At 49.6% G+C, this 15,681-nt stretch overlaps 1 protein-coding gene across 4 annotated transcripts in view; it reads left to right on the top strand.

Annotated features, from left to right (window-relative positions):
- Window positions 1-6,609: 6,609 nt before the first annotated feature.
- ABCA3 (ATP binding cassette subfamily A member 3) overlaps window positions 6,610-15,681 on the top strand; it is a 39,151-nt gene continuing 30,079 nt past the window's right edge. The window contains exons 1-6 of one of the 4 annotated variants that reach the window (XM_045541203.1): window positions 6,612-6,699; window positions 7,921-8,091; window positions 12,673-12,878; window positions 13,894-14,087; window positions 14,958-15,041; window positions 15,164-15,428. In XM_045541203.1, coding sequence (XP_045397159.1) covers window positions 14,988-15,041; window positions 15,164-15,428 — 319 coding nt within the window. In that variant the 5' untranslated portion in view covers window positions 6,612-6,699; window positions 7,921-8,091; window positions 12,673-12,878; window positions 13,894-14,087; window positions 14,958-14,987. Of the gene's footprint in view, window positions 6,700-7,920; window positions 8,092-12,029; window positions 12,280-12,672; window positions 12,879-13,893; window positions 14,088-14,957; window positions 15,042-15,163; window positions 15,429-15,681 lie in introns of those variants that run through there. The other 3 variants (XM_045541204.1, XM_045541205.1, XM_045541202.1) reach the window with 3 other exon arrangements.

Below are 15,681 nucleotides of genomic sequence, written 5' to 3'. Positions count from 1 at the left end.
TTTGTGTCCTAATCACTTTTACTTATTTAGAGGCACACTTTTCTCATTTTTTAGGAAAAGGTGTTCTCTTAGCTGCAGCTGTAGGTTATGCTGCAGACGTGCCTGCCCCCGCCCCCACCCCCTGCACTGGCAGTTGGAGTGTCTAGGGCCGCACTGGGGTAACCAGCCACTCCTCCAGAGTATGACACCAGCCCATTTCCCATTGGGCTGTAGGATAGTGAGAGAACTCATTGGAAAAGTCTAGATTGTTGGAAGTTCAGGGAAGCTCATGGTGGAAAAACATGTCAGTTGAAGGCCTGGGGTGAATGAGAAAAAAGCTCCAGGGAGGCAGGGTGCAGCATGGAATAAGGAAAAGTGAAGTTGTTGGGGAGCCTGAAGCATCCCACTGTTCAGACAGTGGAAGATGATGGGGGAATGAGATCAGATGTGGCGGGCAGAGGCCAGGGAGCAGGGACCTTGTGAAGTTCGATGTGTGGTGACCAGGGGTGTGTCCTTGCTGTGTTTTGAGTGAGGGGCCATAGGAAGTAAAGTCGGCAATTTCTTCTGTTTCTAATTTGCTAAGAATTTTAAAAATCATGACTGGGTACTGAGTTTTTGTCAAATGCTTTCCCAATATATATTGAGTAAATATTTTTTTCCTTTAGTCTATTGAGGTGATGATTTATATTGGTGGACTTTATACTGCTAGACCTTAATTACATCTCTGGGATAAATGACTTGATCTTACTTTTTATGCATTCAATATACTGGTCATTTGCACTATTAATATCTTATTTAGGATATTGTGTTCCTGTGTGAAGCTGGCCTGGGGCTCATTTGGGTGCTCTCCTTGTCTGCCTTTGCTGCCACTCATCAGTTGGGTGCATCTGCCTTCTCCATGCTTTGGAATGGGTTATACGAGAAGGAAGTGGCCTATTCTATGATGGTTGTGGGCCCACTTATCAGTCCCTTTCAGTCTAGAGCCTTTTAAGAAGTCGTCTTTAACCAACATTTCAATTTTACCTCCAGTTTTGATGTGTGTAACTTTTCTATTTCTTTTTTATTGTATTTATTTATTTTTTATAAACATTTAATTTTTTAAATTTTTATTAAAAAATTTTTTTGATACAGAGTTTTGCTCTTTTGCCCAGGCTAGAGTGCCATGGTGTCAGCCTAGCTCACGGCAACCTCCAACTCCTGGGCTCACACGATCCTCCTGCTTCAGCCTCCCAAAGTGGTGGGATTACAGGCATGAGCCACCATGCCCAGCTCTCTCTCTGATAATTTAAATCTTTTGAGTAGAGTCTTTATTCCATTTATATCTAATGTAATTACTGATATATGAGGGCTGTCTGGAAAGTATCCAGCCATGGATACAATGATACATGCATACAGTGGCTGGATACTTTCTGAACAGCCCTTATATTTGTATGTAAATCTACAATCTTATTCAGGGGTATCTATTTATCCCTTGTGTTCCTTACTCCCAAGTTTAAGGCATTATTTATCCTATATATTCTATGTTCTTTTTTTCCCCTCTCAATTCTCATCTTCTGTCACATTATTTTTTTCATTTTTCTATTTTTTCCTCTATTAGCTTAAAAGGTACATACTCCTTTCCTCGCATTATTTTGGTTGTTTCCTTAGAGACTAAGATGGGCATCCTTGACTCAGCAATGAATAATATTAACTCTTTACTTTATTCATTAACAAGGCAAGGACCTTAAAATATTTAACACTTTAACTTCATTCAGTTGTCTCCTGACTTAAATCCATTGTTTCCAGGTACTTTAATTGTCATGAGACATTATTAAAATATTATTATTACAGCTTTTAGTCAAAACTCACACATTTGCCTTTTTAAAAAAAAAATCACTCTTCATTCCTTTCTGTATCTTTCCATTCGGGATCATTCTCCTTCCTCCCGACACTGAGGCTTTATTATTTCCTTTTGTGTACATCTGCTGATGGTAAGTTCTCTCTGCTTTTGTTTCTCTGAAAAAATTTTTTTCATATCACCTAAGATTCAATATCTGAAAATGTCTTTTAAAAAACATCTTCTGGCTGGGCGTGGTGGCATATAACTCATGCCTATAATCCCAGCATTTTGGGAAGCCGAGCCAGGAGGGTCATTTGAAGGCAGGAGTTCTTGGGTGCAGTGAGCTATCATTGCACTCTAGCCAGGGTGACAGAGACCCTGTCTCTTAAAAAAAAAATTTTTTTTTTGGCTGGGGTAGGGTGTCGACTTTTATCCACATGTACCTGGTTATTTTTTATTGTGTACCAAGCATTGCATTTGCAAAATTATTTGCAGAAATCATTTGAGGCATAGGGTGATATGATATTCCTCCAGAGAAGATTGGCGTTTGTTTCTGCTAGGTGCCTGGGAACACTGGCAATTCAGGGTCACATAAATCTCATTTCGGACACTGGTTTGAGTCCAAGCTATCTTGCAATCATTGTATGAGCTTGTCTAAGTGTAGTTCACCCCTACGTCGACAGTGCAGGCCTTCAGCTTCCCAATTCCCAGAAAAAATGCATTCATCAGGCGTTTCTTTCCCCGTGGGAGCCCTCAACTCCAATCCCTGTCACTTTGGCATCAGGAACACCCAGCCTTGAACTGGTCACCAGGCTGTGCCCATGTTCTCCTTTACCTCCTGGCCCAGTAAGTTTTCACTATCTTGTTGGTTTTCTGAAGCCTTCAAACAGATGTTTGCAACATTTGGTCCAATGTTTCTAGTTATCATGAGCAGGAGGGGGCTGGAACTTCCTAGTTTGCAGACTACCATAAGACCTTGCCCGTGACTCTTTAAATGATAAAAAGCTAAAATTAATAGTAAATGTTTCATAGCCATGAGGGGCTTAGTTCAGCCAAGTCATGTATACCAAAAGACCATACAGATACTTAGGAGCATGGATTCTGGAACTAGACTGTGTACGTTCTCCTACTTTCTCTCTCAACATTACTTAGGTCATGGATATTGAGGCTGGTTTGATAAATGTCTTGGTAATCATATGATTCATACATGTTCTGCGGTGAAGGGTGCAGCTTTGATCATGCCTCTTGCTATCTCCGCGCTGTACCACCTCAGTCGTTACACTCACCTCACTGGGTGGCGAGGGCTTATTCACGGGATCATGTGTACCTGGCAAGTGAGAACCACAGGGCCCAGCAAAACTCATGGTGCATATGAGCATTCAAAAAGCATCTCATTGAATTGGAGCCAAAATTGAGATAGAAACTCCAACAAAGGGGTCAGGTTTGAGGGGTAGAATATAAGTTCAAGTTTCAAACACTTGTGAGACATCCGAGTGAGGCTGCCTAGAAGGCACCTACATGCCACACTGAAGCACAGAACTGGAGTTGGGCTGGGGTGTGGAATGTGGCTACTGGGGAGACTTCCACAAACAGATGGTGATGGGAATCAGAGTCGAATGAGATCTGGCAGCATAATGTGTATTGATGAGAAAGGCAGTGGGCTGGCCATGCACCCCTGAGGAGCACCCATCTAACGGGCCAGGTGAAGAAGGCTGCCAAAGAAGCATGAGAAAGAAGTGCTAGAGACAGAAGAGACAGAATAGCCAGAAGAGAGGGCAGCCACAGAAGTAAACAAAGGCAGGCTGGTGTTTGCAGGAGGAAAGGCCAGCATCAAGAAATGCCGTAGAGAAGTCAAGGGCTGGGCGCGGTGGCTCACGCCTATAATCCTAGCACTCTGGGAGGCCGAGGCAGGTGGATTGCTCGAGGTCAGGAGTTCGAGACCAGCCTCAGCAAGAGTGAGACCCCGTCTCTACTAAAAATAGAAAGAAATTATCTGGCCAACTAAAAAATATATATAGGAAAAAAAAAAATTAGCCGGGCATGGTGGCGCATGCCTGTGGTCCCAGCTACTGGAGAGGCTGAGGCAGTAGGATCGCTTAAGCCCAGGAGTTTGAGGTTGCTGTGAGCTAGGCTGATGCCACAGCACTCACTCTAGCCCAGGCAACACAGTGAGACTCTGTCTCAAAAAAAAAAAATAACAATAATAATAATTCTGATTTAAAGTATGCATTCCAATTATCCTTGTGATGAAAATGTCAACCATGTGACTCTGATCTAAAAAAATTAATGGTTGCCAGGGGTTGGGGGACAGAGGGATGAATGGGCAAAACACAGAGGATTTTTTTTTTAAAGACAGGCCCAGACTATATTATTTTCAATTGTTATATCTTTGCTTCTAACAATATATTGTCGGGAGCCAGGCACGGTGGCTCATGCCTATTATCTTAGCACTCTGAGAGGCCAAGGCAGGAGGATCGCTTGAGGTCAAGAGTTCCAGACCAGCCTGAGCAACATAGCAAGACCCTATCCCTACAAAAAGGAAAAAAAAGTCATCCAGGTGTGATGTCACCAGCCTCAGCAAAAGTGAGACCCTGTTGCTACTGAAAATAGAAAAAATTAGCTGGACAACTAAAAATAGAAAAAGAAATTGGTTTCTAATACTTCCACCCTCATCTTCCATCTAAGGGAAATTCTGAGTTAGCAAGCTCTGTTACTGGATTTTGTTTTGCAGAACCAGGATCAGGTTTAGAAAGGGCTGGAAAAAAATGCAAGGATTGTTGTTTTCGGGTTTTTCTTTTAGAGATAGGGTCTCACTGTCGCCCAGGCTGGAGTCCTGTGGCACAATCATAGTTCACTGCAGCCTCCAACTCCTGGGCTCAAATGATGCTCCCACCTCAGTCTCCTAAGTAGCTGGACTACTGGTTCGTGCCACCACCGCCAGCTGAGGATTTGTTTTCGAAAGAAGAAAGACTGAGTGAGGATGTGGCCAGATGACCAGTTCACATGGGTTTCTGGCAGGGAGTAGAGAATGGGTAGGCCTTTTAGGTTGAGGATGGGCGTGCAATGTGAGAAAAGACAGAGAGAAGGGTTTTTAAGATTTTTGCAGCACATTAATAATCTACTCCCCCACTCATCCTGGAAGTGTTCAATTGTTTTTTCCTGTATGCTCATTATAGAGACTAGGGCCTAGTAGTCTATGTAAATCTCCAGTCCTACTCACAATATAACACTATTCCTTTGACATTTCTGTGCCAGGCCTTGTGATAAGCACTTAAACATGCTTTTTCTCATTTGACCCTCAAAACAAACATAAAACAACAACAAAACAAAATTTTGAGTTTGCTATTACTATCATTTCAATTTCAAGGATAGGAAATTTAGGTTCGGAAAGGTAAAATGATATATCTATACTAGTTAAGCGGTGGGCCAAGATTTGAAGTCAGGCCTTTGAGGCTCCTTCATTGAACAAATAATTAACAAGGGACAAGGGCCTCCTCTGTGCCAGGCCCTCTAGGACCCTGGCTCTACAAAGGAAGCAAAGTCCCTACCCTCATGGAGCCCACCTCCTGGGCTAACAAGAACGCCACCTCAGAGAATTAAAGATGTTGTGAAGACAGTGGGGCAAGGAGCCGCTCCTTAAGGAGTCCTAGGGCCCGGGAGACCTCAGCCCTCCGCTGCGGCATTACGTTACCGTTCGGTTCGGTCTGGTCCGTCCGTCTCGGAGCGGGCGGCGGGCCGGGTCGCAGGTGGCTCCCCCGGTGAGGGCCGCGGGGCTCCAGGCCCAGCCACCACTGCCTGGGACGCCAGCAGAAGGGTGGGCGCTGGGACCACTGGCACTTCTCACCGTGGTCCTGCCGCTGGCGGCTCCGGGGACCCACGGGACCCACTGGACCGACTGGACGCGGCCCGCGGCGACTGCTGGGCCCGCCCCGCGCCGGCACCTCACGCTCCCCGCCGGGGAGACCCTCACTCTGCCTGACCCTGGGGACCCCCACAGGTCACTCAGGCCCGGTGACCCAACCTAGCCCCAACCTAGCCCCAGGAGCGTCCCCCCAGGTGACCCGACCTAGGCCTGGACCCCCTGCCTGAGGTGACCCCGACCCAGCCCCAAGACCCGGACGTCTCCCGCGCTCCCGAAATGAGGCCGTGACTCTGCCACACCCCGGGATACAGGGTCTTCTCCCATAAACTCGACGCCCACCCCATGGCCAAACTCCAGAAGGTCCCTGGCCCTCATCCCGCCTTCCCTTGGACTGGAGCGACGAGCCACCCGCGAGGGGCCCAAGAAAGGAGGGGCTCCGGGGACAGCGCGGAAGGGGAAGTGGGAAAAGGGCAACGAAAAGGGAATTTGCCGGTGTGATTGCTTCGACTGCTGTGACATGCACATGCACGAAGCGATTCTCCTCGGGGTTCGCCGCATCCGCGCTCGGCCGCCCGGGGCCCCGCGCTCTCGGCCTCGCGCCGGGAACCTCCGCCGCGCGCCCCCTGGCGGATGCGGGCGCGGGCGCCGCGCAGGCGCGGGTGGGCAGGCCACCCGGCACAGGCGCGAGCGCGAACCCGCAGCGACGCCGGCTTTGCGCGCGCCGACGTGGGCGGCACGCGCGGGGCACTGCGCAGGCGCGGGTCGGGCCGGCCGGGGAAGCCGAGGCGGCTGGGGGCGAGCCGGGTACCCGCAGGGGCGGCCGACTACGCACGCGCAACCCAGCGCGCCCCCTGCAGGAGCCTGCGCGGCTAAGTGCGTCTGCCAGTCGCCGGTCGCAGGCGCCCCCTCCCCGCGGGGCGGCGTCGCAGCTGTCAGCGCCGGCCGCCGCCGCCCCTGCGAGGCTGGAGCGCAGCCGCGGGGCGAGGGAGGGGACCCCGCGAGAGGCTGCGCGCCGCCGCCGCCCCGGCGCTGAGGGTCGGTGAGTGCCGCCGGGACCCAGGGCTCGATGCTCCGGGGCCGCCTCCGCGCCCCAGCCCGGCCTTCCCACCCCCGCCGGCCGGGGTCCCGGGCCGCCCCAGCCCGCCCTGCTTCCCGGGCGCCCGCCCGGCTCCCGCAGGTGCGGCTCCCGCGGCGCAGGGGGCCCTGCCTCGCATGCCTTGGGTGTGTCCGCGGCACTGCGGGCGGCTCCCGAAGCCGGCTCCACGCGGAGAAACTTCGCCTCACAGGAGCCGGCATCGCTGCGGAATCCTTTGTGCGGAGCCGGGGCGGCCGACCTTTCGCACCCCGCAGCCCTGGTGCGGGCAGATGCGCCGGCTCCGGCCGCGCACCCTCTGGGCGTGGCGACCCGGCGTCCCAGGCTGGCGACGGCGGCAGGGCCGCAGGGATGCTCGGCTGGGCTTCGCAGGTCCCGGCTTGGGTGGGAATGCGTTCCCTGCTCCCAACCCCTCATTCCGGTCGGCCCCTGAGCGGGGGTCCAGCGGTCCACCGTCAGTGGTGGCAGCTTATGACGCCCTCCCCCGTGGGGGGTCGGGGAGGGGACACCGGTCCAGGCGGAGGGGCCCGCAGCAGCCCAAGGGCCGCCCTCGCCCTCCCCAGTGCCCACGGTCGCTGCGTGCGTGCTATGAGTTGGTGCTCCGTAGGTTCTGGCTCCTTCCCAGGCAGGCTCCAAGCTCCACGAGGGCCGGGCCTGTCTTCTGAGCGAGGGCTCAGGGTAGGCAGATGCTTGGTGCCTATTTGTTGCGTGGACGGATGCCCCTCCACACTTCCTTGTACATGGCGGAATGAAAGCGTGTCATTTCTGTTTGTTTGCCTGTTGGCCTCCTGGACTGCAGCTCCTTGAAGGCTCGGGTGGGATCGTGTTGGTATTCGTATTCCTGGCACATAACGTGCTCAGGAAATGCTGGCTGAATGAGTGGCTAAGACCCTCTGACCGCGGAGGCCCCCGGCGAGGTGCAAGTGGAAGAGTTTGACAGTTTTCTCCTGAGCAGCCATGTCATTTTATTCAGAAAGTCTGGGTGCCGCCTTTTGTAAACTTGAAAACACTAAGACAGTTTTCTTTTAGTGTGTGGGTCTTGTGGGAAACGTAAAAGAAAGGAGAAAACAGGTAAAAATGGATGCCATGGGAATCTCCCTATGATTTATCTTAACTCCACAGGGAATGTTTTTAACTGAACCTTTGCTTACCATATCTGACAAACAGGATGACATCTTTCCCTCTCCACGGTGATCTGCCACCATTCTGACCAGACAGCCTTTTGGAACAAGAGGGTAGCTCGAGTTGTTTCTAAAAAGACATTAGCGTTCCACAGTGCATGTGCCAGGCAGTCTCATGGGAACCTATTTTGACTTAGTCTCAACTGGGAAGGCCCAGGTAAGATCCCTAGTGTACAGTTTTTTCTCTAGCCCTGCTTCTCAAAGTGGCACAGATGCCTCAGCTATTGAGCCTGTGCAGGGGAAGCCTTTAAAACTCTGGAGTCTGCCCTGGTGGGGAAGGCTCTGCGCCTGATTGAAAGATTATCTGGACACGGTCCCCACTCTTGGAGGCTTTAGGATGGCGCTAAAGAGGTGATATATTCACAAATAGCTGTGACATAAGATGGAACAAGATGAGTACCACGTGACATGTCCAGAAAAGGTGCCGCAGGTGCCTAGAGGTGGAGGAGGAGTGGCTGGGTCTCCACCGAGGCTGCATGTTACAGTCACCTAGGGAAATGTTCCCATTCCCAGAAGAGCCCAGAATCTCCAGGGGTGGGCCTCAGATATCAGTTTCTGTCTTAAAGTGCCCCAGAAAATTCCACTGTGCAGACAGCCAAGATGAAAAACCACTGAAACAGGCTCATCAGAGACTGCTTCACAGAGGGCATGGTGCTAGAAGCGGGCTGGGAAGTGACAGGTAGGGTTCAGCAGGTAGAGGCAGGTATGTTGGGTGATATCCTAAGCAGACAAAACGCTGAAGGCCCCCCAGTTTGTGGGAGAGAGTAAGGTACATCAGTCCCTGTGCTGGGAGAATCCTGCAGTGCCCGTTCCTTCGAATGGCTCAGAGGGGTTTGGAGGCAACAGACAGACAGGCGCCTTTGGAGGAGCCGAGTAATGAGGTCCTTACTACCTCACTTGTTACAGAGGATCCATGGTTACCTCTCTCTGGGGAGTCTCGATTGCCTCATTACCTCATTTCCTACCCTAGAGAGGCAGAACAGCCAGCCAGACAGGGAAATGAGACTGAGGCCCCAGCAATGGTGAGGGAAGATTTTGTGGCACTCTCTCCCAATAGTATCTTTTAAACCACATCTTTGGCTTAAAATATACCCTACCAACCCCTACCAGGAGCTTCAGAGTAAACTCAAGAGTTGTGTGATCCTAGACAGCCGCTTCCAGCCTTGGACAGAGCCGGGGGTGGGGAGTGTGAGAACCAGTGTGCTGAGACTCCACCTGGGTTGCTGTGCAGGTGACCACAGCCTCAAGCCCAGCCTCGGGGGCTCTTGGACAGTGGCTGTGGCTTGTGCATTTGGTCCTACCTTATACACAAAAAGGCTGCTGTGTAAACAAGTCATCTTCATACTCTTTTCTGTGCACTGCTTTGTGTGCAAGAATTTGAGCATCAACACAATATATATACATTATTTAATTAATTATAAATTAGAGCCATATACTATAGTCCTGACATATTGTGGATATAGAAATATACACAAATATAGGTCTTTTAAAGAGGTGAGGTGAAATAAACATGATTATGTTTCTCCAACATATAAATGGTACAAAAACTATTGCATAAATGTGCTTTCTTAAAATGAAAGCCATGTGATCATGTCCATACCCCATGTGTGCACTCCTGGTGAAACTTAAGTGCAGCATTTGAAGGTCTGGTTCTAAGTTCTGTTTATTTCAGATGCTGCTCCCTGGGGTGTTCACAAGTAAACATGATACACCTGGTGCAGGAGGTACTCATTTTTCCATCCCATTCACCAATCACATGAGGGCCCTAGATGAACTTGGGCTGGTGTATAATCAGGAGCTCTGAAGGAAGGTGGGAATTCTGGTTTTGAAGGCTTTTTAGTATGAAAGTATAAGTGTTTAAGTAGATGATATTCTTGTAGCATCATTGGCAACGCACCCACATCTTCAAATGTCTGTTTTCACAAATGCTCTGTTCTTGGTGCAGATTATTTTGAAAAGCTATAACTCATGGCGTTGTCACCTTTTCCTTGAAGGGACAGATTTAAGGGTGTTTGTTTAGAAGAAAAAAGTAGCCAAACATGGTGGCTTATGTGCGTAATCCCAGCACTTTGGGAAGCTGAGAGGGGAGGATTGCTTGAGACCAGGAGTTCAGGACCAGCCTGGGCAACATAGTGAGACCCACATCTCTACACAAAAAGTAGAAAATATTAACTGGGCATGGTGGCCTCTGCCTGTAGTCCCAGCTACTCAGGAGGGTGAGGCAGGAGGATTGCTTGAGCCCAGGAGTTTGAGGTTGTGGTAGGCTATAATGACACCACTGCACTCTAGTATGGACAACAAAGTGAAACCCCGTCTCAAAAAAAAAAAAAACAAAAAAAGCAAAAAAGGCTAAATGACACACTGCTGCAGTCATTGAGAAAAAAGGTCTCCAGATTTGGAACTTTTCATGAAGTCATGAGATGACTAGTGAACCTCCACATCACGCAAAAGATATTAATGGTCACTTCCCGAATCACTACAAAGTAGTATAAAGCTTTGGCTATTTAAGGGTCTCGTTGTTGCTTTTTAATTGAACACAACCATGATATCCTGAAGCGTGTAAACTCCAGCATGTCAGAGATGCCTAAAGTCAACTTGTGGATGCGGACCCACTGTCACCGCCCCCACCACGTCACAGGGCGTGTCCTCCTCCTCTGTCAGGATGCCGTGGCCCCTGACACACGGGCCCGTGCGAGCACCAGGGTCCATCCATGTATTAGATACCAGTAAAGCCAATTTTTTCCCACATTTTTAAAGAGAAATACTGATACGTAGATTTTCTCACCATTCCTCCACTGCCACGGACTGTCTTGCTCACCCCACTCGGAGACCACTGGCAGGGTTCATGGGCAGGGACCATACTCTGTAAGTGTACCTGCTGTTTTCAGCCTGTTGCTTTTACAATATTTAAGGGTGTTTGGGCATTTAATCCACAAGATCCATTGAATTGAAATTTTCATATTTACTGTGTTCACCTACCGCCCCCCCAAAGATAATATACTGGGTAAAAGATTAAACCAAACCCTACACCCTCAAGCAGTGTCACTGCACATTTGGACACACGCGAGTCCCCTTCTTGGTGCAGCACCCAAGGTCCCGGCAACGTGGAGCCCGTGTCTCCTTCCCTTTCCGGCTCATTCCTACTGCTGCTCCTCCTGTCGCTGTCCTAGCACCCAGCACGACCTTCTGTTCCCCACACATGCTCTTTCTTTCACCTTTCCAGGATCCTGTATTGCCCTCCCCACCCCAGCCAGTGAGCCCCTCCACACCAGTCTCCCTTGTCACCTCCTCCCCATCCCCCGCCTGGGCCATCTCTCTGTCCTACTCGCCCTCCCTCGTACATACGCAATTAATTCCAGTCTTCTCCAAAGTCCCGTGATGTTTTATTCAGCATCAGTTACAGCAAGTACAATGCACACAAGCATTCATAGACTGTGATTAAGAACATTGTCATTCTCATTCCCAAATCCTTATTACCTCATCCAAGTGCCCATCACATAGTAAAAACCTGGCAAATGTTTGTTGAATGAATAAATGCTTCTTGTCTTGTGTATCCTAAGAGGCCTCAGATTCTACCAGCAAACATTAATTAAGTACCTGTCATGCTTGCTTCACCACAGTTACTGGAAAGACCATTTTTAGAGGAATCCTGTGTGCTGTCAAGAGAGTTCTCAGAAGTTAGCAGCCCACAGTATGTGCTCACTGTGCTGCAATTCAGTTGCTCACCTAAAAAACAAACATTGAAACACTCAGTGATTGGTGTAACGTTGAATATCTTAACAGTAAGCACACAAACGTTTTAGTAGAGGGAGAAAAAGGTTTGCCCTCCCCTTCCCGGCTGTGTCCCCGGGTAAGTGAAGTGAGCCCTCCTCGGAGGGAAGTTCTCCACAAGCTCTTGTCGGGCGGAGGTGGCGGCTTTGCAAGTGGCTGCAGTCCTGAGTGTTTGCCTTGGAGTAGCTGAGGGGGCCCAGCCATCACTTCTGGGGACTCTCTGTGCAGCTGCAGGGTCGAGTGTTTTAAGGAACTTTAACTTCCTTCTCTCGGGTACATTTGCTTTCATAACCAGAAAGCTTTCCAGATTTTGTAATTCCGGGATCTCCTCCTTCAAATGCCTTTTACCCAAACAGAACGGATGCAAGTGTAGCATTCAGTGAGGCTTTAGCTAACGCCTCGCACGCACAGCAACAGGCTGGGTGCTGTGGGGCGCAGAAACGAGTACCTGTGAAGGTTGCGGGGCTTACGGGATACTTTTTCCTTTTGGTTTCCGATGTTCTAGGAGAAAGATATTAAAATGTTATAAAGAAGTTCACTGCTTTTAGGATCCACAAGACGTAGTGGTATAGTGGTAAGAACAGACTTGGAAGTTAAAAACAGGCTGAGGTTCCAGTCCTGGCTCTGCGGCTTTCTTGCTCTGTGATTTGGGGCTAGGTACTTCCTCCTGGCTTCTTCACCTAGAAAAGATAATGACACCGGAAGCCAGAGTGGGGTTAGGAGGCTACGGAAGTATAATCCTTCTAAGTATAAAAGTACAGAATATAAAGAGTGTGTTATATTTTGATGTATCAGGAGAGAGCCTTGGGGTAGGTGTTTTCTAAATCCATATTTCTTTGTGAGCAGATTTGCTCTGTTTTAAGTAACATTCTTGCCACCTATTTTGCTCTTTTATTTTGTAACTTGGTAAGAGGTGTTTTATGATTATTTTCCAAATTTTGCCCACACACCTTCCATCTCCCCAAAGGTGCCAGAGAGTCATGCCGGCGAGCCCTGGGTCCCTCCTGATGTCCCACAAGGCCTCAGCGCTCTCAAAACCCAGGGTCAACCTGCTCCGCCCGAGAGGCGCCCCAGCCCCACCCCGGAGCCCTGTGTGCAGGGCTGCGTCCTCCCGGCCAGTTCTCCTGTAGCCGGAGGGAAGACCCACTGCCTGGAGCCTCTCCCAGCGTTCAGGTCAGTTCTCTGCTGTGGCTTCTCTGGCCTGTGTAGGGAGGTGGATGGTCCATCTTTGTGCTTTTTCGCCCAGCCCTGGACCAGGAGAGGATGGGATTAAGCATGGGATGTTTTCTTTCTTGGCCAGACTTTTCCAGAAAAGGAAGTCATCTATTTCTCTGACCAGAAATGTTCTATGAACTGTGACCTTTTTATGTTCCTCTCTTGGTAGAGGGGGAAAGCTGATCTCAGCCAAACTGCTGCCCATCCAGATTGGCTTTCCTAGGACAAGTGGCCCCAACTGGAGGTGCTGGCCTCTCCGTTTTGCCTAAACTGCTTCTAGAAACCTCTCATAAACCACAGGCCTTAGTGTGTATCATTAAGTCACTGCTCTTTTATTAATCGTCTGCAACTGATTTTAAGACAGAATTTTCTACCTTATTAATTTTTAAAGAATTGGGATAATTTATTAAGGTGCCATTTAATAGTACTAAATAGTAATGCTGTTTTAAGCTTTAATTTCTTCACATTTTAACCATGTGGTTAATTGAAAGTCACATTTTAAATTAATTTGTAACTAATTTTTTTGCACTTGTGTTTTGTACAAATATTTGTTGACTACCCCTTTAAAGCATAACTTTTGAGTATTATCAGATAGCTGTTAACAGCCACATCTTTTTTAAAAACGGCAAGAATTTTAATAAAAAAGAGTCTTAATGGAAATAATTTTCAACTGACCGAAGTCAAAAGTAAAATGGGTCATTTTACAAAGCAAACAGCCCCTCACTCCAAGCACTGGCGTCTCCAGGGGGTCATCTTGGTGGTTGTGTTAGTTCATGTTAATTAATGAAAGATCCACTAATTGTGTCTCCATATTCTGCGCTGTCTTAAACCAACTGATGGGTGGTGTTTGATTAGTATTAGCTGCGTGGAGCTGATCAACTGAACTTGAAACTCTTGCACTGTGAGTCACGGAGGCTTTTCTGCACTTGAAGTTCGCTGAGCTAGGAAGGGCTTCTTTCCACTTTGCCTGCAGTTCTCAGCGCGTGGACAGGACCTGAAGCTCTCCGGGGCTCGCCCTGCCCCATCGCCTTCCCTGCCCTCTCCAGTGGAGCAGCGTGTCCGCACAGCTCGGCCCCCGGGCCCTCAGCCTTCAGAGCACGTTCCTTCTGCGTCCTGGGTGCCTCAGGGTCTCCCTGGGCTACTGCAGTCCACCGACTTCTCCGGCAGGTTAGCATCCAGTGAACTTGGGGTTCACTGTCTCTGTTTCGTACATTTGAAATTTAGTACAATAGGTTTACGTAACTTGAGCAATACCTTTATAGAGCTCTTGCTTCTGCTGTCACTTGTGTTTTTCCCAATTTTATGTGCCAGATTTAGATATTATATTTATACGTAATGCAGGATAGGTATTTTTTGGATGCATTTTCTTTGGACAAGTGGTAAAGATGAAAATGGCTAGTCTTATGCACTGGAGGTTTGACACCAATACCTATAGTAGCAACAGAAAAAAAACTGGTTCTTAGATTCAAGGCAGGAGAGCCCAACTGATCAATTCCACCTGTGCCCACCCCATCCTGCTCCTGGGCCCACGAGGCCAGTGAGGGCCCTAATTCCAGGTCTCTCCTTCCCCTTGTCCCTACAGCCCTCTGCAAGTCCTAGGAATCCCCCCAGCCAGGGCACGATGTTGAGTTTTCTTGTACTGGTTGTGTGTTCATTGAGAATAAAGCTGGTCAGGAGGGGAATTCCATAAGCCTGAACATTTTGCTAATACACAGCAAATTCGTATCAACTGCAGAGAACATCTGAGTAGTGTTTCTCTAATGGTAAACACCACTGCACGAGTCACAGCACACGCAAAAGCATGTCAGTCTCACATTCAGTAAGAAACAAGGCAGTCTCCAGAAAGAGTGTGTTCTTGGGACGTACGGGGTAGAGTGTCGGAGATGTCAGGATGGCCCACAGCCTGGTGCCTTTCATGAGTTAAGACGGCATAAAAGAAAGTGAGAAAGATGGAGGAAGAGGGCTTGCAGCTCTTCCCTAAATACCCATAATTTGTGTTTTCATCGCACACCCAAACTTTCTGTCTTTGGTTGGTAGCTGGTGCTGGGCGTGCCTTCCGGCGAGAAGATGGCTGTGCTCAGGCAGCTGGCGCTCCTCCTCTGGAAGAACTACACCCTGCAGGTGGGGCCAGACCCCCGGAGGGAGGCAGGGGCTCCCGGGACACCCTTGAGGCGGGGCCGTGTGTGTGCTCCACACTCCTGCTTCACGACTCCCTCCACGTGGGGTTGTTGTTACTCTTCTAGAAGCGGAAGGTTCTAGTGACAGTCCTGGAGCTCTTCCTGCCGTTACTGTTTTCTGGAATCCTTATCTGGCTCCGCTTGAAGATTCAGTCAGAAAACGTGCCCAACGCCACCATCTACCCTGGCCAGTCCATCCGGGAGCTGCCCCTGTTCTTCACCTTCCCCCCACGCGGGGACACCTGGGAGCTTGCCTTCGTCCCCTCCCACAGCGACGCCGCCAGAACCATCACGCAGACAGTGAGGAGGGAGCTAGTGATCAACATGAGAGGTGAGGCCCCGCAGGCTCTGGACAGCCACCGTCTCCGTGATGATGTCTCCACGGGCCTTGCACTGGGGAGGTTGAACCTGCATCGGGGCAGAGCCACAGCCTGTGTCCAGACCCAGCCTCACCTTGCCCTGGCTGTGTTGCCGGTGAATCCCTGGACTTCTCTGTGTCCACGTCTCATTATAAAATGGGAACTGGGCCTGGCCATCCCCCATCCGGAGCTGTGAGAACTCAAAGAAGTAACAGTCCCGGGTTC

Source organism: Lemur catta, chromosome 2 (assembly GCF_020740605.2).
Source record: "Lemur catta isolate mLemCat1 chromosome 2, mLemCat1.pri, whole genome shotgun sequence".
Taxonomy (NCBI): Eukaryota; Metazoa; Chordata; class Mammalia; order Primates; family Lemuridae; genus Lemur; species Lemur catta.
This window is presented reverse-complemented; position numbering and strand designations above follow the sequence as displayed.